Genomic DNA, 24,261 nt, shown 5'->3' with positions numbered 1-24,261 from the left:
AGCCGCAACTGTTAGGCAATGCTCCACTTACTTTTTCGCTTGCGGAGCAAGATTTCAGACCGGCTCACTCAGCGTCTCACGTGTCCAGCCAGGTAGTCGATCGCTGGTTTAGTGACGCAGGCGCCTGAAGCCGTCAGACCAACGGAAGCTGGTTAAGCTGAGCTGAGCTGGTGATTGCCTAAGCCTGTCAGGCCGGCAGCGGAAGATGTAACAAGGTTTTACCTTGATTTGCGGCAATAATAGCACAGGTGTAGTCCACTTTTTGAGTAGTTGGTAAATGCGAACCTTTACAGCGGTATGGGACGTCTTCGGATACTTGAAAATATTCAAAAAGCTGAAAATTGAAGAAAAGTCTTCTTCTTGCAAAAAACCGCACCGTTAGCCTTGGTCTCTATACACACTAGACGCGTTTCGGAAACAAGTTCCTTCCTCAGTAGATAATCATAGAATGCTCGTGGAGGAGTTAATCTGCCTAATCTCGCCCTAACGTCGCAGCAGCAACCTCTCCCTATGCTTGAATCAGCAGAGTGACGTGCAGCGCTACGTGACCCAAGCTTATATAGAGGCTGGGTCACATGCTGCACTGGCCAATCACAGCCATGCCAATAGTAGGCAAGGCTGTGATGGCCTCTTGGGGCAAGTAGTATGACGCTTGTTGATTGGTTGCTTTGCAGCCTTTCAAAAAGCGCCAAGAAAGCGCCGAACACCGAACCCGAACCCGGACTTTTACGAAAATGTTCGGGTTCGGGTCCGTGTCACGGACACCCCAAAATTCGGTACGAACCCGAACTATACAGTTCGGGTTCGCTCATCCCTAGTCATTGTCCATTTGCACTGTGAAGCGCCGTCCAGTGTGTTCTGACGCATTTGGCTGAATATGAGCAGATAATATTGCCCGAAACACTTCAGAATTTATCCTGCTGCTTTTGTCAGCAGTCACATCATCAATAAATACAAGAGAACCAGTTCCATTGGCAGCCATACATGCCCACGCCATGACACTACCACCACGCTTCACTGATGAGGTAGCAGGCTTAGGATCATGAACAGTTCCTTTGCTTCTCCATACTCTTCTCTTCCCATCACTCTGGTACAAGTTGATCTTGGTCTCATCTGTCCATAGGATGTTGTTCCAGAACTGTGAAGGCTTTTTTAGATGTCCTTTGGCAAACTCTAATCTGGCCTTCCTGTTTTTGAGGCTCACCAATGGTTTACATCTTGTGGTAAACCCTCTGTATTCACTCTGGTAAAGTCTTCTCTTGATTGTTGACTTTGACACACATACACCAACCTTCTGGAGATTGTTCTTGATCTGGCCAACTGTTGTGAAGGGTGTTTTCTTCACCAGGAAAATAATTCTTCGGTCATCCACCACAGTTGTTTTTCGTGGTCTTCCGGGTCTTTTGGTGTTGCTGAGCTCACCGGTGCACTCCTTCTTTTTAAGAATGTTCCAAACAGTTGTTTTGGCCACGCCTAATGTTTTTGCTATCTCTGATGGGTTTGTTTTGTTTTTTCAGCCTAATGGTGGCTTGCTTCACTGATAGTGACAGCTCTTTGGATGTTATCTTGAGAGTTGACAGCAACAGATTCCAAATGCAAATAGCGCACTTGAAATTAACTCTGGACCTTTTATCTGCTCATTGTAATTAGGATAATGAGGGAATAACACACACCTGGCCATGGAACATCTGAGAAGCCAATTGTCCCATTACTTTTGGTCCCTTAACAAGTGGGAGGCACATATGCAAACTGTTTTAATTTCTACACCGTTCACCTGATTTGGATGTAAATACCCTCAAATTAATCCTGACAGTCTGCAGTTAAAGCACATCTTGTTTGTTTCATTTCAAATCCATTGTGGTGGTGTATAGAGCCACAAATGTTAGAATTGTGCCGATGTCCCAATATTGATGGACCAGACTGTATCTATACATTATGTTATTAATCATTTTCGTTCAGTAGATATGTCAAAAAACATACTTTTATAATATGCTAATTACCTGTCTACCAGCAAGTAGGATGTCTACTTGCTGGTAGCAGCCGCAAAAAACCGCCCCCTCCTCCTGTTGATTGACAGGGCCAGCCGCGATCTCCTCCTCCGACTGGCCCTGTCAGCATTTAAAAAATCGCGCGCCTGTGCTCTGAGATAAGGAAGCTCGCCTCCTCAGCACTCCCTCAGTGCGCCTGCGCCGATGACGTCACCGAAAGAGAAGACGTCATCGGCGCAGGCGCACTGAGGGAGTGCTGAGGAGGCGAGCCTCCTTATCTCAGAATGCCTGCGCCGAATCAACACAGGCTCGCGATTTTTGAAATGCTGACAGGGCCAGTCGGAGGAGGAGATCGCGGCTGGCCCTGTCAATCAACAGGAGGAGGGGGCGTTTTTTTGCGCCTGCTACCAGCAAGTAGTTGCCCTACTTGCTTGTAGAGAGGTAATTAGCATATTATAAAAGTACGTTTTTTGACATATCTACTGAACGAAAATGACTAATAACATAATGTATAGATATATCGCAGGATAGGGATTATAAGTACACACAAAAAAAAATATATGAGTTTAGTGGGGTGACAGAAGCCCTTTAAAGTGTCTCTGTCACCCAGATCAACCCTATTGGATCAATTATGCTGATTAAAATGATACCTGTCAGTGGTATTGTTGCGGAGAAAAATGAACTTTTAAAATTATGCAAATGAACTATTGGAACACCAGGAGGCAGGCTTATGGCATTAGAGCACTGCTCCGGCGACGTCCCTGATGCTCCATAATGATGTCCCTCTGCTTTTCATCATGCTCCCTGCCTTTAGATTGACAGCGCTAGGCCACACTCGAGTCCAAAGCGGCATGTTCGCACATCTTCAACTATATTCAAACGAGCGAAGATGTGCACATGCGCCGTTCTGGATACGAGTGCAGTCTAGTGCTGTCAATTTAAAAGCAGGGGGTGATGAAAAGCAGAGGGGTGTCATTATGGACCACCAGGGTGTTGCTGGAGTAGTGCTCTAACTCCATAAGTCCACCTCCTGGTGCTCGAATAGTTTATTTAAATAATGTTAAAAGTTCATTTTCTCCAAAATGATATCGCAGACAGACATAGGACAGGGTTGATTCGGGTGACAGAGCCATTTTAAAGAGAATCTGTAAGCTCTGAAACAGCCCCCAATCGAGTGTAAATAAGGCCAAGTCTGATTATGTAATTTTTATCTTTCTCACTTGCATTCTGATTATTTGCTTCAATAAACCAGCAGTAAAATACAATGAGAGGACTCCAGATCTCACGCACATAATGGAGAGGACTCAAAGAGGAGTCCTTTCAATGCATTTTTCTGCTGGTTTGGAGGAGCAAAGCATCAGAACGCAAGTGAGTATGAAGATAAAAATTACACAAACATGCTCAGCATCATGTACATTACACACTGCTTACTCTAGTTTGGGGGGTGACAGATTCTCTTTAAATACCCTCTAGTCTTAAGGCCCCTTCACATAGGCCAATTATTGGGGCAGTTATCAGGAAGAAGAATTCCTAGGAACGCTCCTTCCTGACAACTGCACTGTACAAATGTGCAGCCGATCACCCAATCAAGGAGCAAATGCTTGTTCATCGGGTAAAAGCATTGTTGATATGGTCAACAGAACATGCTGTGTAAATAGCCCTACATGCTCGAGAGGTTAGGTAAAGCACAGATACGTAGTAAAGGCCCCTGTGGCTGTCAATTAACGGGCCACATTACCTAACGGAGGCCATGACAGTATCCAATAGCTGACCTAGCCACACCCTTCATGTACACTATTCCAACTACAATATATAAGCCAGAATGTAAAACAAAAAATACAATACAAAAACTTTGTATTTATGTTGTATTTAATAACTGATAACATACAAAAATATAAAAGAAAAACATAAAACACAGAAGTATTCAGACAGTGGGAATGTGCAACATTTCAGACTTCTAATTAATTTTTCCGCTTGGATTTTTCAGGAACCATTCTTACAATTTTAAAAGCAGGCGGTAGAGTGTGTCCCAGAAATGGTGGACTGGTAATGTCTTCAACCATCAGAACGTACGTCCCTGGAAAAAGAAGATGAAGAAGCTGTGTGTGCTTGCTTACAGACAGACCTTATGTTATGGGCAGGCAATTTTTGTAATGTCTATCTAGAGTAAATGTGGTCATTCATTTTTTCCTAAGATCTCAGAATACAGAACCATGGAGTCATAGTCACTTACGTATACCTGTTGTCAATAAATCTGATATGGTTCCTGTTGGGAAATGTATTGAAATATCTTGGAAGAAGCTTCGTCAATTAGTTGTGGTAGAATACTACAACTCATCGGTCACACACAAAAAACTCATTAGATACATTCTATCTCATCATACAGAACCAGAATTTATAGATCACACAGATCCAGATGCTGGGATTTGATCCCATATTGTTCTATGTACAGCCAAGTTTTGAATTGTTCTTTCTATAAGACACTTTCTGCACACATAAAATGATAATGCTTTGGGGGATAATTTTTCACATCCTGCAGTTCAGAATTCCATCTTCAAAAAGTCTCAAAATAGAGGTTTGTGTTTTTTTGGACTTAATTGCATGCATTTTGTGTTTTTACACCATTCACTCCAGTTTTGAAAAGTTAGTAGGAAAGTGGATGTGGTTAGCCTATCAAGCTGATCTAAACCAGATTTATCAACTGTAACTTTTAAAAAAAGTCACACAAATTGTCACAATCTCTCTGGTAAAGGGTGCAGTAGAAAGCGATGTACCATCTGAAATAGAGCTGCCTTCGCTTATTACATGCCTAATTCTCTCTCCCCGATCCATTGCCACAATTGTGAGAAAAACTTTTTAATTCTTATGCAAATTACTTTTTTGGTACATTTTGGATACAGTAAGGTAGTGTTATTCATGATACTCTTTGTAAGAGTTTAACATGATTAACTATAACTTTCCTCATGACTTTATTTTGTTTTATCTCTGCGCTAGTGCTACTCCTCCAACACTATAATTTGTTCATCGTCCGCCATACAGCCCTGACTGCCTCCATGAGAACCTCCAACAGGGGCGGACTGGCCATAGACCTTTCAGGGAAATTTCTCGGCGGGACGATGCCCAAGGGGCCACCTGAACCCTCCTCAGCCAGTGGGAGATTTTGGGGTATGTATTTTGTGCTGATGGGGGCAGTATTTTCTGATGGACTGTGGCATTTGGCTCTGTTGGGGTGGTATAATGTGCTACAATATGGTATTGTTGGCCCTGCCTTCAATCAATTTGGACCCGACTACAAAATAGGGCCACTTTTAGTATTTTTTCCAGGGCCTCTTTAAGTTCCCAGTCCGCCCCTGACCTCTAATATTACTTGCCTACATCCCACGTAAGCCATCTCTGCAACCTGTCTCATAACATGTACTTTGGTTTTTTGTCCACTTTTACTATCCTAAATTTAGCTGTCTCAGACTTTCCTGCTCCTACCATCTAACGTGGAACAACTTTCCATTGAGCTCTCCGCTATTTGACCTATTTATCACCATTAAAATCCTTAATTAGAACTCTGCTCGAGGTGTGGAGCCACCTCTTTTAGTCAAACTATATCAATCCTGACGTTGAGTCACGTGAGCCTTTTTTTGTTGTTCTCTATAGCAAGTTTGAGCAGAAGCACTGCGTACAATCTTTACAATGTACTTGCGAGATTGACAAGCATTCTGTAGTGTAAAAGCATTTTGGCATTCAACACACCATTCCTTTCATGTGGCAGATTTAATAAGCACTAAATTAGAATAAATAGTGAGGAAGGGGTGCAGTAGTTCCAAACTCTGTAATTGCCCCACTCTACACAAGGAATAAGTAATAAGAAGACAGATGTCCCTGATCTGTAAGCACAATGCTAATCAAACACCTGCTATTAAAGACGTAGAAGAAGCCTCTCTATTAACGCTAATCAGCACTAATCATACTATATCAAGAGCGAAGCAAACAGGGTCCATTATTAGCAAGGAGGAATCTCATGTGCCCCCTGATTCTCTAGTGTTTATATTTTTCTCATTACCAAACAAAATGTTTTCAATCACCTAAATCAATTCACTCGAGCACAATGGGCTTCATCTTTACGGTGCCTTATGCAAATGTCAATGCGTCTCCAAGGGAGGGGATTGCAGTTCACAACAGGAACCGGCATTTATTTATAGATTGTAGACTTCCATGCACATAATTACGTTGAACTGAAGCATTAGGCTCTAAGCGGTGATTAGAAGAACTGCGGCACGTATAGGGAGACGGTGACCGAAAGGACATGCAATCATTCAGTATCGGCAAGATCATTTGAACCATCAGAGAATTTAGTAGAGGAGTTCATAAACAGTTTTATATACAGTAGGAAGCACAGCCTTGTTGACCCTAATAGTATGTTCTTTGCTATAACCCTGTTTGGTATGCTATGAGACTGGAGTGTTATTGTCACCTCAACTAGTTCATTAGAGCGAGAGTATGGACACACATTGTAGCTGAGACCCTGCCTACTAATACGTAATGGGCGTATGATTTTAAGGGTAATGCTTGAGATTTATCAATAAACTAATCCCCAGAAGGGGGACAGAGCGAGATAAAACTTAACATTTAATGATGTCTTAGTTAAAATAAAAAAGCGCACTAGAGACCTCAACGTGAAACAATGTAGAAAAGCCCTGCTGAATTTAGACAAACACACAATGAATGGTACCAGTATATTAAAACATAAAGTAAGGAACGCTCTCACCCATCAGTAGTTGTGATCGGAGTAGGGCTCTCCCGTCAGGCGGGATACCGTGTAGTGCATCCCCCAGGTCGATGTACAGTAGATTCAGATTAAGGTGTTTAATATACCTGTTTCCACAAAATATTGATTGAGGCCTGTGATATACCTGCTTCCACAAAATACTGATTAAATGGAATGATATACCTGCTTTCACCAAATATTGATTGAGGCCTGCGATATACCTGCTTCCACAAAATACTGATTGAGGCCTGCGATATACCTGCTTCAACAAAATACTGATTAAGGGGTTTGATATACCACTTCCAAATATTGATTAAGGCCTGCGATATACCTGCTTCCACAAAATACTGATTAAGGAGTTTAATATACCTGCTTCCACAAAATACTGATTGAGGCCTGCGATATACCTGCTTCCACAAAATACTGATTAAGGAGTTTAATATACCTGCTTCCACAAAATACTGATTAAGGGGTTTGATATACCTGTTTCCACAAAATATTGATTGAGGCCTGCGATATACCTGCTTCCACAAAATAGTCATTAAGGGGAATGATATACCTGCTTCCTTCAAATATTAATTGAGGCCTGCGATATACCTGCTTCCACAAAATACTGATTAAGGGGTTCGATATACCTGTTTCCACCAAATATTGATTGAGGTCTGCGATATACCTGCTTCCACAAAATACTGATTAAGGGGATTGATATACCTGCTTCTACAAACTATTGATTGAGACCTGTGATATATCTGCTTCCACAAAATACTGATTAAGGGGTTTGATATACCACTTCCACCAAATATTGATTGAGGCCTGCGATATACCTGCTCCAAAAAATACTGATTAAGTGGTTTAATATACCTGTTTCCACAAAATATTGATTGAGGCCTGCGATATACCTGCTTCCACAAAATACTGATTAAGGGGATTGATATACTTCCTTCCACCAAATATTGATTGAGGCCTGCCATATACCTGCTTCCACAAAATACTGATTAAGGGGTTTGATATACCTGTTTCCACCAAATATTGATTGAGGGCTGCGATATACCTGATTCCACAAAATACTGATTAAGGGGATTAATATACCTGTTTGCACCAAATATTGATAAGGCCTGTGAGATACCTGCTTCCACAAAATACTAATCAAGGGGTTCAATATACCTGTTTTCACAAAATATTGATTGAGGCCTGAGATATACCTGCTTCCACAAAATACTGATTAAGGGGTTCGATATACCTGTTTCCACCAAATATTGATTGAGGCCTGAGATATACCTGCTTCCACAAAATACTGATTAAGGGGCTTGACATACCTGCTTCCACCAAATATTGATTGAGGCCTGTGATATACCTGCTTCCACAAAATACTGATTAAGAGCTTTGATATACCTGCTTCCACCAAATATTGATTAAGGCCTGCAAGATACCTGCTTCCACAAAATACTGATTAAAGCGTTTGATATACCTGTTTCCACAAAATATTGATTGAGGCCTGCGATATACCTGCTTCCACAAAATACTGATTAAGGGAATCGATATACCTGTGTCACGGCCTTTGGTGTGCCCTGTGACACTTATGCCACGCTTGCTGTTGCCCGTGGCAACTTGTTGCTGTTTCAGCATGCGGGGGCAGTGTCACGGCCTTTGTGGTGTGTGCCGTGACATGGTTGCCTTGTATGTTGCTGCCTGCGGCAATGTGTAGCTTTTTATGCTGGTGTGTGCACTTCCCTTTTGAGTTGTTGCCTCCCTCTGTCGGGTGCTGTAAGGGTTAACTCCCTGACTGGGTGTGGTTACTTGGCTTATATCTTCTGTGGTTTCCTGGCTGATGTCAGTTGTACTTCAGCTGTTGTTGGTGCTGGAGCTCTGCTCCAGTCCAGGGTGTTCCATCTGTCCAGTGCAGTGTCAAATGGTAAAAGGGGATCAGCCTGGCCAAAAGGAGTAATAAGGGATCAGGTCACCTCCTACAACATCCCTAATCCTCTCCCTGACTCCTCACCGTATGAGCGGACCCCAATGGTAGGACGACTCTGCCTGCTTCTCCTACCTTTTATGCTGGTGTGTGCACTTCCCCTTTGAGTTGTTGGCTCCCTCTGTCTGGTGCTGTAAGGGTTAACTCCCTTGAGCGGACCCCGATGGTAGGACGACTCATACTCAGGATTCCTAGAGACCCTAAGTCGCCCAGGTAATCCCTCACCAAGGAGCAGGGAAAAGGCGAGCTGTTCATCCCAGTCATGGAGGAACAGGAGTCTCTATCTGAGGCCAGGCTGTGACACTGCCCCCGCATGCTGAAACAGCAACAAGTTGCCACGGGCAACAGCAAGCGTGGCATAAGTGTCACAGCGCACACCAAAGGCTGTGACAACCTGTTTCCACCAAATATTGATTGAGGCCTGCCAGATACCTGCTTCCACAAAATACTGATCAAAGGGTTTGATATAGCTGCTTCCACAAAATACTGATTGAGGCCTGAGATATACCTGCTTCCACAGAATACTGATTGAGGGCTGCAATATACCTGTTGCCCCAAATAAACAGGGTGGTGTGATATAACTGTGGTGGCAAAAAAAATAAATTGAGGGGAGTGATATACCAGCTTCCACAAAATACTGATTAAGGGGTTTGGTATACCTGCTTCCACAAAATACTGATTGAGGGCTGCGATACACCTGCTTCCAAAAATACTGCTTAAGGGGTTCGATATACCTGTTTCCACCAAATATTGATTGAGGTCTGCGATATACCTGCTTCCACAAAATACTGATTAAGGGGATTGATATACCTGCTTCTACAAACTATTGATTGAGACCTGTGATATATCTGCTTCCACAAAATACTGATTAAGGGGTTTGATATACCACTTCCACCAAATATTGATTGAGGCCTGCGATATACCTGCTCCAAAAAATACTGATTAAGTGGTTTAATATACCTGTTTCCACAAAATATTGATTGAGGCCTGCGATATACCTGCTTCCACAAAATACTGATTAAGGGGATTGATATACTTCCTTCCACCAAATATTGATTGAGGCCTGCCATATACCTGCTTCCACAAAATACTGATTAAGGGGTTTGATATACCTGTTTCCACCAAATATTGATTGAGGGCTGCGATATACCTGATTCCACAAAATACTGATTAAGGGGATTAATATACCTGTTTGCACCAAATATTGATAAGGCCTGTGAGATACCTGCTTCCACAAAATACTAATCAAGGGGTTCAATATACCTGTTTTCACAAAATATTGATTGAGGCCTGAGATATACCTGCTTCCACAAAATACTGATTAAGGGGTTCGATATACCTGTTTCCACCAAATATTGATTGAGGCCTGCGATATACCTGCTTCCACAAAATACTGATTAAGGGGCTTGACATACCTGCTTCCACCAAATATTGATTGAGGCCTGTGATATACCTGCTTCCACAAAATACTGATTAAGAGCTTTGATATACCTGCTTCCACCAAATATTGATTAAGGCCTGCAAGATACCTGCTTCCACAAAATACTGATTAAAGCGTTTGATATACCTGTTTCCACAAAATATTGATTGAGGCCTGCGATATACCTGCTTCCACAAAATACTGATTAAGGGAATCGATATACCTGTGTCACGGCCTTTGGTGTGCCCTGTGACACTTATGCCACGCTTGCTGTTGCCCGTGGCAACTTGTTGCTGTTTCAGCATGCGGGGGCAGTGTCACGGCCTTTGTGGTGTGTGCCGTGACATGGTTGCCTTGTATGTTGCTGCCTGCGGCAATGTGTAGCTTTTTATGCTGGTGTGTGCACTTCCCTTTTGAGTTGTTGCCTCCCTCTGTCGGGTGCTGTAAGGGTTAACTCCCTGACTGGGTGTGGTTACTTGGCTTATATCTTCTGTGGTTTCCTGGCTGATGTCAGTTGTACTTCAGCTGTTGTTGGTGCTGGAGCTCTGCTCCAGTCCAGGGTGTTCCATCTGTCCAGTGCAGTGTCAAATGGTAAAAGGGGATCAGCCTGGCCAAAAGGAGTAATAAGGGATCAGGTCACCTCCTACAACATCCCTAATCCTCTCCCTGACTCCTCACCGTATGAGCGGACCCCAATGGTAGGACGACTCTGCCTGCTTCTCCTACCTTTTATGCTGGTGTGTGCACTTCCCCTTTGAGTTGTTGGCTCCCTCTGTCTGGTGCTGTAAGGGTTAACTCCCTTGAGCGGACCCCGATGGTAGGACGACTCATACTCAGGATTCCTAGAGACCCTAAGTCGCCCAGGTAATCCCTCACCAAGGAGCAGGGAAAAGGCGAGCTGTTCATCCCAGTCATGGAGGAACAGGAGTCTCTATCTGAGGCCAGGCTGTGACACTGCCCCCGCATGCTGAAACAGCAACAAGTTGCCACGGGCAACAGCAAGCGTGGCATAAGTGTCACAGCGCACACCAAAGGCTGTGACAACCTGTTTCCACCAAATATTGATTGAGGCCTGCCAGATACCTGCTTCCACAAAATACTGATCAAAGGGTTTGATATAGCTGCTTCCACAAAATACTGATTGAGGCCTGAGATATACCTGCTTCCACAGAATACTGATTGAGGGCTGCAATATACCTGTTGCCCCAAATAAACAGGGTGGTGTGATATAACTGTGGTGGCAAAAAAAATAAATTGAGGGGAGTGATATACCAGCTTCCACAAAATACTGATTAAGGGGTTTGGTATACCTGCTTCCACAAAATACTGATTGAGGGCTGCGATACACCTGCTTCCAAAAATACTGCTTAAGGGGTTCGATATACCTGATTCCACCAAATATTGATTGAGGCCTGCGATATACCTGCTTCCACAAAATAGTCATTAAGGGGAATGATATACCTGCTTCCATCAAATATTAATTGAGGCCTGCGATATACCTGCTTCCACAAAATACTGATTAAGGGGTTCGATATACCTGTTTCCACCAAATATTGATTGAGGTCTGCGATATACCTGCTTCCACAAAATACTGATTAAGGGGATTGATATACCTGCTTCTACAAATTATTGATTGAGACCTGTGATATATCTGCTTCCACAAAATACTGATCAAAGGGTTTGATATAGCTGCTTCCACAAAATACTGATTGAGGCCTGAGATATACCTGCTTCCACAGAATACTGATTGAGGGCTGCAATATACCTGTTGCCCCAAATAAACAGGGTGGTGTGATATAACTGTGGTGGCAAAAAAAAAAAAATTGAGGGGAGTGATATACCAGCTTCCACAAAATACTGATTAAGGGGTTTGGTATACCTGCTTCCACAAAATACTGATTGAGGGCTGCGATATACCTGCTTCCAAAAATACTGCTTAAGGGGTTCGATATACCTGATTCCAAAAAATATTGATTGAGGCCTGCGATATACCTGCTTCCACAAAATAGTCATTAAGGGGAATGATATACCTGCTTCCATCAAATATTAATTGAGGCCTGCGATATACCTGCTTCCACAAAATACTGATTAAGGGGTTCGATATACCTGTTTCCACCAAATATTGATTGAGGTCTGCGATATACCTGCTTCCACAAAATACTGATTAAGGGGATTGATATACCTGCTTCTACAAATTATTGATTGAGACCTGTGATATATCTGCTTCCACAAAATACTGATTAAGGGGTTTGATATACCACTTCCACCAAATATTGATTGAGGCCTGCGATATACCTGCTCCACAAAATACTGATTAAGTGGTTTAATATACCTGTTTCCACAAAATATTGATTGAGGCCTGCGATATACCTGCTTCCACAAAATACCGATTAAGGGGATTGATATACTTCATTCCACCAAATATTGATTGAGGCCTGCCATATACCTGCTTCCACAAAATACTGATTAAGGGGTTTGATATACCTGTTTCCACCAAATATTGATTGAGGGCTGCAATATACCTGATTCCACAAAATACTGATTAAGGGGTTTGATATACCTGTTTCCACTAAATATTGATTGAGGGCTGCAATATACCTGCTTCCAAAAAATACTGATTGAGGGCTGCGATATACCTGCTTCCAAAAATACTGCTTAAGGGGTTCGATATACCTGATTCCACCAAATATTGATTGAGGTCTGCGATATACCTGCTTCCACAAAATACTGATTTAGGGGTTTGATATAGCTGCTTCCACAAAATACTGATTGAGGCCTGAGATATACCTGCTTCTACAAAATACTGATTAAGAGGTTCAATATACCTGTTCCCACCTAATATTGATTGAGGCCTGCGAGATACCTGCCTCCACAAATACTGCTCTTTTATAGGGACTTAGTCACAGGCTCATTTTTAAAATGACAAGCAGAGGAAGATGCAGGCCGTTCCGCAGGGGTGGGGCTAGGCAGGTGCACCAGGTCGGAGCCTAAGTGGGAAGTTGGAGAAGGCGCATGCGATTACTTCAAAGGACGCACCAAATTTGTTTGAGTGGCTCATTAAGCCTTCCACTTCTGTACCCTCCTCATCCTCTGTATCTGCACCCTCCTCACTCTGCTGTGTGCACCCCAAAAGACACCACCACCACCACCATAGCCCCTCCACTCGAGTCAGATGAATTATTTTCCCAGACCCAGACCTTACCGATGCTCAGCCATTCTTGACCTCAGATGAGGTCTGACGACAGTACCCAGATGAGCCCAAGTAGGGAGGTCCCCGCTGTTGTTGCCTACTCTGAGATCTTAAATGTCAGTGGTGGTAAAGGCGACGATTATGACGTGTCGATGGACATCACGTGGGTGCCCACAAGAGAGGAAGAGGAGGGAAGTTCAGAGGGAGAGACGGAGCAGAGGAGAGATAGGAGAAGCAGGCAGAGCTCGCAGGGCACATGAGGCAAAAAGCAGACTGCTAATGTTCGGCTCGAGCATCTAGATGCTCGGCACATGGAAGTACTCTGCCGAGTACCGTATGTGCTTGAGCGCCATGCTCGAGTTTCCCCCCCGCACGTTTCTTGGCTGCTACGCAGCCAAAAAACGTGCAAGTAAGTACTGCCCTCACTGTAATGGCAGTAGCCACGCTGGCTACTTGCATTACAGTGATTGGCTGGCCGAAACGGATCATCGGGTGCTATATATCACCCGATGAAGCATGTTCGGCTCATACGTAGTCAGGGAGAGCTGAGCATAGGAAGGGACAGAGAGTGTAGGGAGTGTAATAGGAAGATTTATATACAACAAACTTTTCAGAGACCCAAAAGTCCTTTTAAGGACTATTGCGTGTGACAGCAGCAATATATATTTTTAGCGCATCCTGCGCTAAATACCGTGTAATAGGTCACTGCGGACAGTTAAATTATTCGCGACACATCTCCTGTGTAAAGTCTGCGCATCCCTAAATCATCAGTGACATCCAGTGCACTTTTTTTCTGTAGACTGTGTCCGCTGCAGACAGTTAAATTATCTGTGCAACATCTCCTGTTTAAAGTGTGCACATCCCTAAAATATCAGTGACATCCAGTGTACCTTTTTTCCGTAGACACTGCGAACAGTGACATTACCTGTGGTACCTGTTCTGTATAACGTTTCCAAATCACAAATACCTTTGTAAATTTTTTTGCGTATACACTTTCAAATCCTACGCTACTGTACGTGTGACATACTTTCAAGCATATATCACATTTAAAATTAAGAAGGCGAGCAGTAAGGAACAGAGAAGTGGCCGTAAAGCTGATGGTGCATGCAGAGGCCGTGGCCCTGGGCGCGGAGAAACTGTGCCTGCTGCCAGAGCACAAGAAAAACAATCATCCACGATACCTAGCTTCATGTCCCAGTTTTCAGGGCGGCGCTGGACACCACTCTTGAAGTCAGACCAGTGCGACCAGGTGGTCGGTTGGATTGCAGCACATAATGCTTCGAGTCCGTTAAGCACCACCCTGTCTTCCACCAAGTCCAGTCTCAGTAGCCAGGAGTCTGGTCAACACAATCCTCACCCTGATCCTCCTTCCTCCCACCATGTATAGTCTGGCCAAACAAGTGATCCCACACTTGGATATTCCGAGGACCTCTTTTCATCGCCATTAGTTGATTTGGCCCTCTCGCCAAGCACGCTTGAAGAGGGGCATGAGATCTTGTTCCCTGATTCCCAACCTCTTGAGCAGTCACAAGAACATGACGGTGGGGAACGGCAATTAGTGTTTAATGAGGTGGATGATGATGAGACACAGTTGCCAATGAGTCAACCGCAATTACTGTCTCAAGAGGTTGATGAAGAGGATGAGACACAGTTGTCAATCACTGAGGTTGTGGTTAGGTCAACAAATCAAAAAGGATGATCAGAGTGAGGAAGTGGAAGAGGAGGTGGTGGACGATGAGGTCACTGACCCAACCTGGGAAAGTGGAAAGCAGAGCGAGGACAGCAGTACAGAGGGGGAGGGATCTGTAGCACTGCAACAGGCTGGAAGAGGCAGTGGGGTGCCAAAAGGGAGAAGGAGGGCCACACCAAACAGGCCCGCAACTATTCCACGGAGCACCCCCTTGCGGAAATCTCCCTTCCCTTTCCTAGATGGCGCTTTTTTGAGGAAAGTGCAGACAACAAAAGAATAGTAGTTTGCAACCTGTGCCAAACGAAAATGAGCCTGGGCGTGAACACTAGTAGTGATGAGCGGCAGGGGTTATATTCGAATTCGTGATATTTCGCGAATATTTCATAGAATACTCATTGAATACTCGCAAATTCTAATATTCAACATTTTTTTACTTGAAAAATCGGCAAGGTAATGATTGCGTAATATGCGAATATTATGAGATCAATACAGGCGTGGGTCAAAAACGAATATATAGCACTATAGAATTTAGTGCTATCTATTTGTTTTTTATAATATTTGTCATTTTTTTCCATCTGAAGTCATGATTCCTCTCTGCTTAAGTTACTTAAGCAGGGAGGAATCATGACTTCAGATGGAAAAAAAATGACAAATATTATAAAAAAACAAATATATAGAGCAATATAGCTAATATTGTGCTATATTCATTTTTCAGAATATTTGTAATATTCTAAAACAAGAATATATAGCAATATATCGAATATTAAAAAAAAATAATAATATAGAGCAAATCAGCTAATACAGTGCTATAATCTTTTTTTTTAATAGTTGTAATTTTTTTCCAATCTGAACTTCAGATGAGAAAAAAATTACAACTATTAGACAAAGAAGATTATAGCACTATATTAGCTAAATTGCTCTACATTAGTTTTTTCGAATATTCGCTATATTGCTATATATTCTTGTTTTAGAATATTACGAATATTCTAAAAAACAAATATATAGACTATATCGAATATATGTTTTTTTTAATATTCGTCCTTTTTTTTTTCAATCTGTACAGTTGCTCCCCTTCGGCATACTCCTCCTCGACAAGCGTTCCCGTCACCATGGGAACGCCTGGGGGTTAGAATATACCATCGGATCTGAGTTTTCACGATCTCACTGAGGAGTATGCCGAAGTGGAACAACTGTACAGATTGAAAAAAAAAAAGACGAATATTCTAAAAAACAAATATATTCGATATAGTGCTATATATTAGTTTTTTAGAATATTCGTCATTTTTCCTATCTAAAGTCATGATTCCTTCCTGCTTAAGTTGCATGTGGGCCAATGACTCATTGGCCCACAAGCAAGAAGCAGGGAGGAATCATGTTTTCAGATGTTAAAAAATGACGAATATTCGATATAGCAAATATATAGCACTATATTCAAAATATTCGCGAATTCTCGAAGTTGCGATATTCGAGATAAATATTCGTAATTTGAATATTCACACTCAACACTAGCAACCTCACCACCACCAGCATGATCCGCCACATGGCATCCAAGCACCGTAATAAGTGGGACGAACGCCTGGGTCCACAATCTGTGTCTGCGTGTCACACCACTGCTTCCTCTTCCCCTATTTTACGTGCTGGCCAATCCCCTGTCGAAGGCTCAGGCCGGGATGCCTCCAGCCCTGCACCTGGACCTTCGCAAGCACCATCAGCGACCACATCCACTTCCGTGTCCCAGCGCAGCATCCAAATGTCCTTACTCCAGGCCTTTGAACACAAGTGAAAATACCCACCCACAGGCCATAGCACTAAATGCGCAACTTTCCAATTTACTGGCCCTAAAAAAGTTGCCATTTAGGCTTGTGGACACTGAGCCCTTCTGTAGCCTGATGTCGGCGGCCGTCCTACATTACGCAGTTTCCAGCTGCCACTATTTTTCAAGGTGTGCCGTGCCCGCCTTACACCAACATGTGTCCCGTAATATCACACGTGCCAAGACCAACGCAGTCAGTTACTGTAAAGGTCCACTTAACCACGGACACATGGACAAGTGCATTTGGCCAGGGACGCTACATTTCCCTGACGGCACACTAGGTTAATTTTGTGGAGGCCAGGAGCGAGTCGTACCCTGGGAAGGCACAGGTGCTACCGATGCCAAGGATTGCGGGCCCTACGTCGATCAGGGTTTTCGCCAGCACCTACGTTAGTGGCTCCAAACCCCACTTCTCCTCCTCCGCCTCCACTTACACCTCCGATTTATCCGCGTGCAGCACCAGTCAGTCATCAGTCGGAAGCTGGAAGCAGTGTAGCACTGCAGTGGGGAAGCGGCAACAGGCCGTGCTGAAGCTCACATGCTTATGGGACAAACAGCACACCGCCGCAGAGCTGTGGAAGGGGATAAGAGACCAGACTGAGCTGTGGCTCTGGTCACTCAACCTACAATCAGGCATGGTTGTGTCTGATAATGGCTGTAACTTGGTGGCGGCTTTGGAGCTCGGCAAGCTCACACACATCCCATGCCTAGCCCACGTGTTCAACCTTGTGGTTCAGCAGTTTCTCAAAACCTACCCCAATTTGCCTGAGCTACTGGTAAAGGTGCGCCGCGTGTGTTCACATTTCCGCAAGTCATCGACAGCTTCACCGGTTCTGTCAACACTGCAGTAGCGCTTGAAATTGCCAGCTCACCGCACCTGTTGTGCGACGTGAGCACGCACTGGAACTACACGTTCCACATGTTGGCCAGGCTTTGTGAGCAGCAGAGGGCAGTACCAGCTGCAACATGGTCGTCGCCTTTCCAGTCAGCTTCCGCTATTCATAAGTGAGGAGTGGGCATGGATGTTTGACCTCTGTGAGGTTTTAAAAACCTTTGAGAAATCAACATAGATGGTGAGCGGCGATAACGCTATTATCGGCGTAACTATCCCACTTCCGTGCCTACTCAAACGCTCGCTGCTCACAATTAAGGACGACGCTTTGCATGTGGAAAAGGTGGAAATGGGGGAAGACATTAAACAGGGTGATAGCCAGACCACCCTCAGTTCGTCTTCTAGCGCAAATTAGACGATGAAGAGGAGGAGGAGAAGCAGGAGACGGTTGCCTCCGCTACAGAGGGTAGTACCCATCGAAGTTTAATTCCATCTGTTCAGCGAGAATGGGCAGAAGAGGAGGAAGAGGGTGAGGAAATTGAGAGTGATCCTCCTGATGACGACAGCGAAGTCTTGCCGGTTGGTACTCTGGCACACATGGCTGACTTTATGTTAGGCTGCCTTTCCAGCAACCCGCGCGTTATAGACATTTTAGACAACACGGATTACTGGTTGTTCACCCTTCTCGATTCCTGCTACAAAGAGAACTTCTCATCTCTCATTCCTCTGGTGGAGAAGACGAGCAAAACGGTGCAATACCAGAAGATCCTTGTTGAAAAATTGCTCCAAAAATTTCCATCTGACAACACTAGCGGCAGAGTCCATAGTTCCTTGGCCAACCGAGGAGGGGAGACAAGGGTAACACACAGCAGTTCCAACAGAGGCAGGGCAACACTCTCCAAAGCCTTGGACAGTTTCATGATACCCCTCCAGCACCCTCACCCTGATGCGCGGCCTAGTGTCACAAGGAGGGAAACATTTTGGAAAATGGTGAAGTAGTACATAGCAGACCGTGTCAGTGTCCTCAATGATCCCTCAGTGCCTTACAACTATTGGGTGTCCAAGCTGGACACGTGGCATGAACTGGCATTCTACGCCTTGGAGGTGCTGGCCTGCCCTGCCACCAGCGTTTTGTCTGAGCGGGTATTTAGTGCTGCTGGTGGCATTATAACAGATAAGCGTATCCACCTGTCATATGAAAATACTGACAGGTTGACTCTTTTATAAAAATGAACAAGGCCTGGATTGACCATGACTTCTCAACTCCACCAGAGGAAAGCTGATGAACATAAAGGCACTTTAAATGTGTTGTTTATAATGTGCTGAATACACTGTATTTCTATGCACCCCTTCCACCACAAACAAGGGTATATGGTTAAATCTTCCTTTTTTCATCCTCCTCCTCCTCTTCCATCATATCAACACATGCTTATTCATCGCATATATTGCCCTTCGCATAGAATGTTTTACAGGGTCAGCTCACCAGCAGGCCCTCGCATAAAATTTTTTAAAGGGTCAGCTCACCAGCAGGCCCTCGCATATGATTTTTTTAGAGGGTCAGCTCATCAGTAGGCCCTCGCATATAATTTTTTAGAGGGTCGGCTCACCAGCAGGCCCTCGCATATAATGTTTTACAGGGTCAGCTCACCAGCAAGCCCTCGCATATATTTTTTTTTAGAGGTTCAGCTCACCAGCAGTCCCTCGCATATAATCTTTTACAGGGTCAACTCACCAGCAGGCTGGTACCTCAAATCTTTTACAGGGTCAGCTCACCTGAAGGCCCTCGCATATAAGATTTAAGATTTTAGAGGGTCAGCTCACCTGCAAGCCCTCACCTACAACCTTTTAGAGGGCCAGCTCACCAGCAGGCCGGCACCTAAAATATTTTACAGGGTCAGCTTACCAGCAGGCCCGCACCTAAAATCTTTTACAGGGTCAGCTCACCAGCAGGCCCTTGCATATAATTTTTTACAGGGTCAAATTTTTTACAGGGCCAAATGTTTTTGAGGGTCTCCAGCAGGCCATCAATCATCATTTTTCAAGGCTGTGTATGATGCCCTCCTTTATGTGTAACAAAGGGTGTCTTGTAGTGCCGGTTCCTTGTAATTTTTGGCAGCCCTTTCACTTAGTGCATAGGCTTTAGGAGTGTAGGAGTCCCACTACATGAACAATTGTACCACAATGTGAATGAGGCCCTCCATTATATGATATATAGGTTGTATGGGAGTGCCTCTTCCTTGTAATTTTTGGCAGCACTTGCACTTTATATACAAGTAAATATACAGGAAAGAATGTTTCCTAACAATTTTTCCTCTAAAATCGATTTTATCTTCGGTTTTGTGCGTATTATTGTCAGTCTGTAAAAGTGGCATACTACTCGGACAACATCGTTCCAAGATGCATCCAGACATCCTCCCCATGCTGTTCCCGAACCATTTAGGTGGTGTTTCTATCAATTACTGACCTTTTCCTATGAACCAGGCACCCTCCCCTCTTCAGAGCAAGGGGTGTCTGGTTTAATGCTCGGGTACTCCCATTGACTTCCCGATGTGTTCGGCCCGAGCCCCCGAGCATCCCGATGTGTTCGGCCCGAGCCCCCGAGCACTATGGTGCTCGATCAACACTAATGGCAAGCCATTTTAGCTCAGATGCAGCAAAGCAGGCCCAAACCATGACAATATCAACATTGTGTTTCACAGATGGGATGAGGTTTTTATGCTGTAATGCAGTGTTTCTTTCTTCAAACATAACATTTCTCATTTAAACCAAAAAGTACTATTTTGGTCTCATCTGTCTAAAAAACATTGTTACAATAGCCTTCTGGCTTGTCCAGGTGATCTGTAGCAAACTACAAATGGGAAGCAATGTTCTTTTTGGAAAGCATTAGTTTTCTCCTTGCAATTCTGGGCTCATCAACATTAACATTAGCTAATGTGAGAAAGGCCTTTAGTTTTTTACAGCGGAGTTCCTCAACTCCAGTCCCCAGGGCCCACCTGCTGATCATGTTTTCAGGATTTCCTTAGTATTGAGCAGGTGAAATACTGTAATTAGTATCAGTGCATCAGGACTTACCACAGGTATTCATTCTGTGGGATATTCTCAAAGCATGACCGGTAGGTGAGCCCTGAGGACTGTGGAACAGTTGTGGAACACTGGCTAAGAGGTTACCTAAACATTACAGAATATTATACACCTTGCTCTTGGCATGATCCTTGTTGGTAAAGCACTCCTGGGGAGGTTAATAATGATCTTGAATTTCCTCCATTTGTAAGCAATCTGTCTGACTGTGGATTGGTGGAATTGAAACTCTGTAGAGATGGGTTTTTAACCTTTACCAACCTGATGAACATTAATAACTCTATATACACTCTGATACACTTCCACAAATGTGTTGTGAGATGTTCACAACACTTTGACAGACTGATAGATTCCTGTTCCCTAAATAAAATAGGTTGCCCACTCACACCTGATTCTAATTTCACATTCAAATTATCTCCTAAAGGTTCACAATAAGGATGGGCAAACCAGTTCAAACTGAACTGGCTTCCATCCAAACTTTGCTGTTTTTTGCACACCAGAGCAAGTGAAATATTTTCAGGCTTGTTTTTGACGAATCCACTAAAACTGCACGTAACACCATGTTAGTGCACATGGCGGCAGGAAAAAAGCACTAGGGAGGAAGAAGGGTCCTCACATGACCCAGAGAGGAAGCGTGGGGGAGGGCTTGGCCTCATTAGCTCCCAGGCTGATAGACAGCCTGGATTAGCTAATCAATGCTACAGCAGACGGGAACGTGTCCTAGCAGAACACCATTCTGGGCTGGGCTATGAGAGAGGGTGGATGGGTGCTACAGTGCCTACTAGAAAAACATTCTTAGAGAGTCTAGGAGAGTGAAACAACAGGGACAGTCCGACACCAATCAAGTTTATTGCCAGGGAGAGTAAGGCCGAATGCACATGGCCGTGTTCCGCTGCCGAGAGCGGTCCGTGGTATGCCGGGCTGGATTCCTGTTCAGAGCAGGAGCGCACAACGTCATTGGTTGCTATGAAGCCCTACGCTTCATGCTGCCGCTGCACTACAGTAATACACTCGTATAGTGTATTACTGTAGTGCAGTGGCGGCATGAAGCGCAGGGCATCATAGCAACCAATGACGCCGTGCGCTCCTGCTCTGAACAGGAATCCAGCCCTGCATACCACGGACCGCTCTCGGCCACAGAACACGGCCGTGTGGATTCGGCCTAAAGGGAATGGCTAGGATTACAAAGAAGAAGAAGAATTGTGTGTGTAGAATAAAGTGTCAGGGAACCTGTCAGCCAGAGAGAAAAGAATGAGGAGCTGTGGCCCGCTGTGCCTCCTAGCAGAACTTCAGTTCAGACCTCAAAAGCAGCTACCTGCAATACTTAGATTTTTCCCCCATTTTCACAGTAATCCTTTATTTTTTTGTGGGATTCAATTTAATTAAGCTGCATATATACATGATTACTCCAGCAGTGCCTAAAGTGTGGCAGCAATCTACCTGTGTGTATTAAGGTAAAATTGAGCATCGAGCCTCAATCTTCCGTTTACGTATATTCAGTTTTCACACAGTCACAATTAATTTTTTTTTGGGAGGTTCAATTTAATTAAGCTGTATATATACGTTATTAGTGCAGCAATACCCAAGGTGCGGCAGCAATTTGCTTGTGTGTATTAAGGTGAAATTGAGCATCAAGCCTCAATCGTCTGCTTACATATATTCAGTTTCAACATTTTTATTTTTATTTGGGGGGGGGGGTTAAATTTCCTTAAGCAGCAAAAATGTATGTGATTCATGCACCAACTTTTTGTCACATCTCTGGCTGAATCTGATGAATAGACTTTGCCTTGCGGGCGGTACCCCATTTTTCCACTGTTGCTGTTTGTCTGCCTAACTACAACCACGTTCTGAACAGCTGCATGCTGCATCATGCTACTAATGCCTCAATCGTCCATTTACATGCATTCAGTTTCTAGACACGGTTGAAATTCTTAATTTTTTGGGGGCGGATAAATTTCATGAGGAAACATATGTATGCGATTACTGCATTAAGGCCTCATGCACACGACCGTTGTTGTGGTCCGCATTCGAGCCGCATTTTTTGCGGCTCTGGTGCGGACCCATTCACTTCAATAGGGCCGCAAAAGATGCGGACAGCACTCCGTGTGCTGTTCGTATACGTTGCTCCATTCCATGGCCCAGCAAAAAAAAAATAGCATGTCCTATTCTTGTCTGTTTTGCGGACAAGAATAGGCATTTCTACAATGGGCCGCAAATTGCAGAAGGCACACGAGCGGCTTCTGTTTTTTGCGGATCCTAATACTGATATTTTCTCACAGCTCAGGCTGTCGGTGCCCCATCTTGCCACTGTCTATCTACCATCACGCTCTGTACAACTGCTGCTTCGGCTTGCATCAAGCCACTTATGCCACTTTCCAACCATCACATTCTGTACAGCTGCTGCTGCCACCGCCTCCATCGTGCCACCACCATCATCATGCCACTGCTGGGACCTGCCAACCATCATCTTCCGTAAGGTTGCTGCTGCCTCCATCATGCTGCTACCTTTCTGCCAACATATACCATACAACTGATGCTGCAGCCGCCTCTGCCTCAGCTGCTGCTGCCCCTCGCTGCTAATCCCCTACTGCCACCACCATTAACGCAAAGCATCTGCCACCACTATCACTACTACTATTACCATTACTACTACTATTACTACTACTACCCATAGACAGCCTTGTATGTTCCATGCTATACTGCTCCTACCGCTGCCTCTATTGCAGCCGCCTACCACGTGTGTTTTTTCCATAGCTATGTATGTCAGTGTTACTCAGACATCATTAACTATTGCTGTCATTGAGTTCCAGAGTTTGGGGAAGGGGGGAGTGAAAAAATGTCATAGAAAATAAGCGAAAAGAGAGTTTTCCTAAAAATTATGAGTTCTAGGAGGCTAGAGAGCTTATATACTAACTTTCAGGGCAATTGGAGTAACTTCAGTTTGGCCCGAATCAATTTGAGTCCAAACCAAACTTTTTCAAAAATTGGGCGAATAGGACCCGAAATGGTTCGCTCATCTCTAGTTCACATACTTTGCCCACTTACACTGACTGTGCTACTGGGTCATTCTTAATAAATAAATTATCAAGTTTATTTATTTTTTACTCATTTGTGTGATCTTTATACTTTCAGGTGTGAGAACCTGATATAATTTTAGGTCAAATTTATATCCAGAAATTTTGAAGAGTTCAAAAACTTTCAAGCACCACTTTATGTATTTGTACAGTATTTATATATAGGCACTTTTATCTATCTATCTATCTATCTATTTTATGAAGCTATCTATGTATCTATCTAGTAAATGGGAAGAAAACAGCAGCACAGTCACTATTATGTAGGGTGCAATACCTCTTGAACCCTAGGCAAAGGGTCCACTATGAGATCCAAATAGACCAAATGAGACTGTACCCCAATGTACGCAGGGGCGGATTGGCCATAGACTCTATAGGGAAAATTCCTGTTGGGTCAATGCCAAGGCTGCAGAAGCTCTCCTTACTGCCGCTGGCCGAGTAGATAATG

At 44.0% G+C, this 24,261-nt stretch overlaps 1 protein-coding gene across 1 annotated transcript in view; it reads right to left on the bottom strand.

Moving 5' to 3' along the window:
* Positions 1 to 3,949: 3,949 nt before the first annotated feature.
* MORN1 (MORN repeat containing 1) overlaps positions 3,950 to 24,261 on the bottom strand; it is a 489,262-nt gene continuing 468,950 nt past the window's right edge. The window contains exon 14 of the mRNA XM_040427472.1: positions 3,950 to 4,065. Coding sequence (XP_040283406.1) covers positions 3,950 to 4,065 — 116 coding nt within the window. The remainder of the gene's footprint in view (positions 4,066 to 24,261) is intronic.

This window comes from Bufo bufo, chromosome 1, assembly GCF_905171765.1.
Source record: "Bufo bufo chromosome 1, aBufBuf1.1, whole genome shotgun sequence".
Classification (NCBI taxonomy): domain Eukaryota; kingdom Metazoa; phylum Chordata; class Amphibia; order Anura; family Bufonidae; genus Bufo; species Bufo bufo.
The sequence above is the reverse complement of the archived record's forward strand: the minus strand, read 5'-3'. Positions and strand labels throughout refer to the sequence as shown.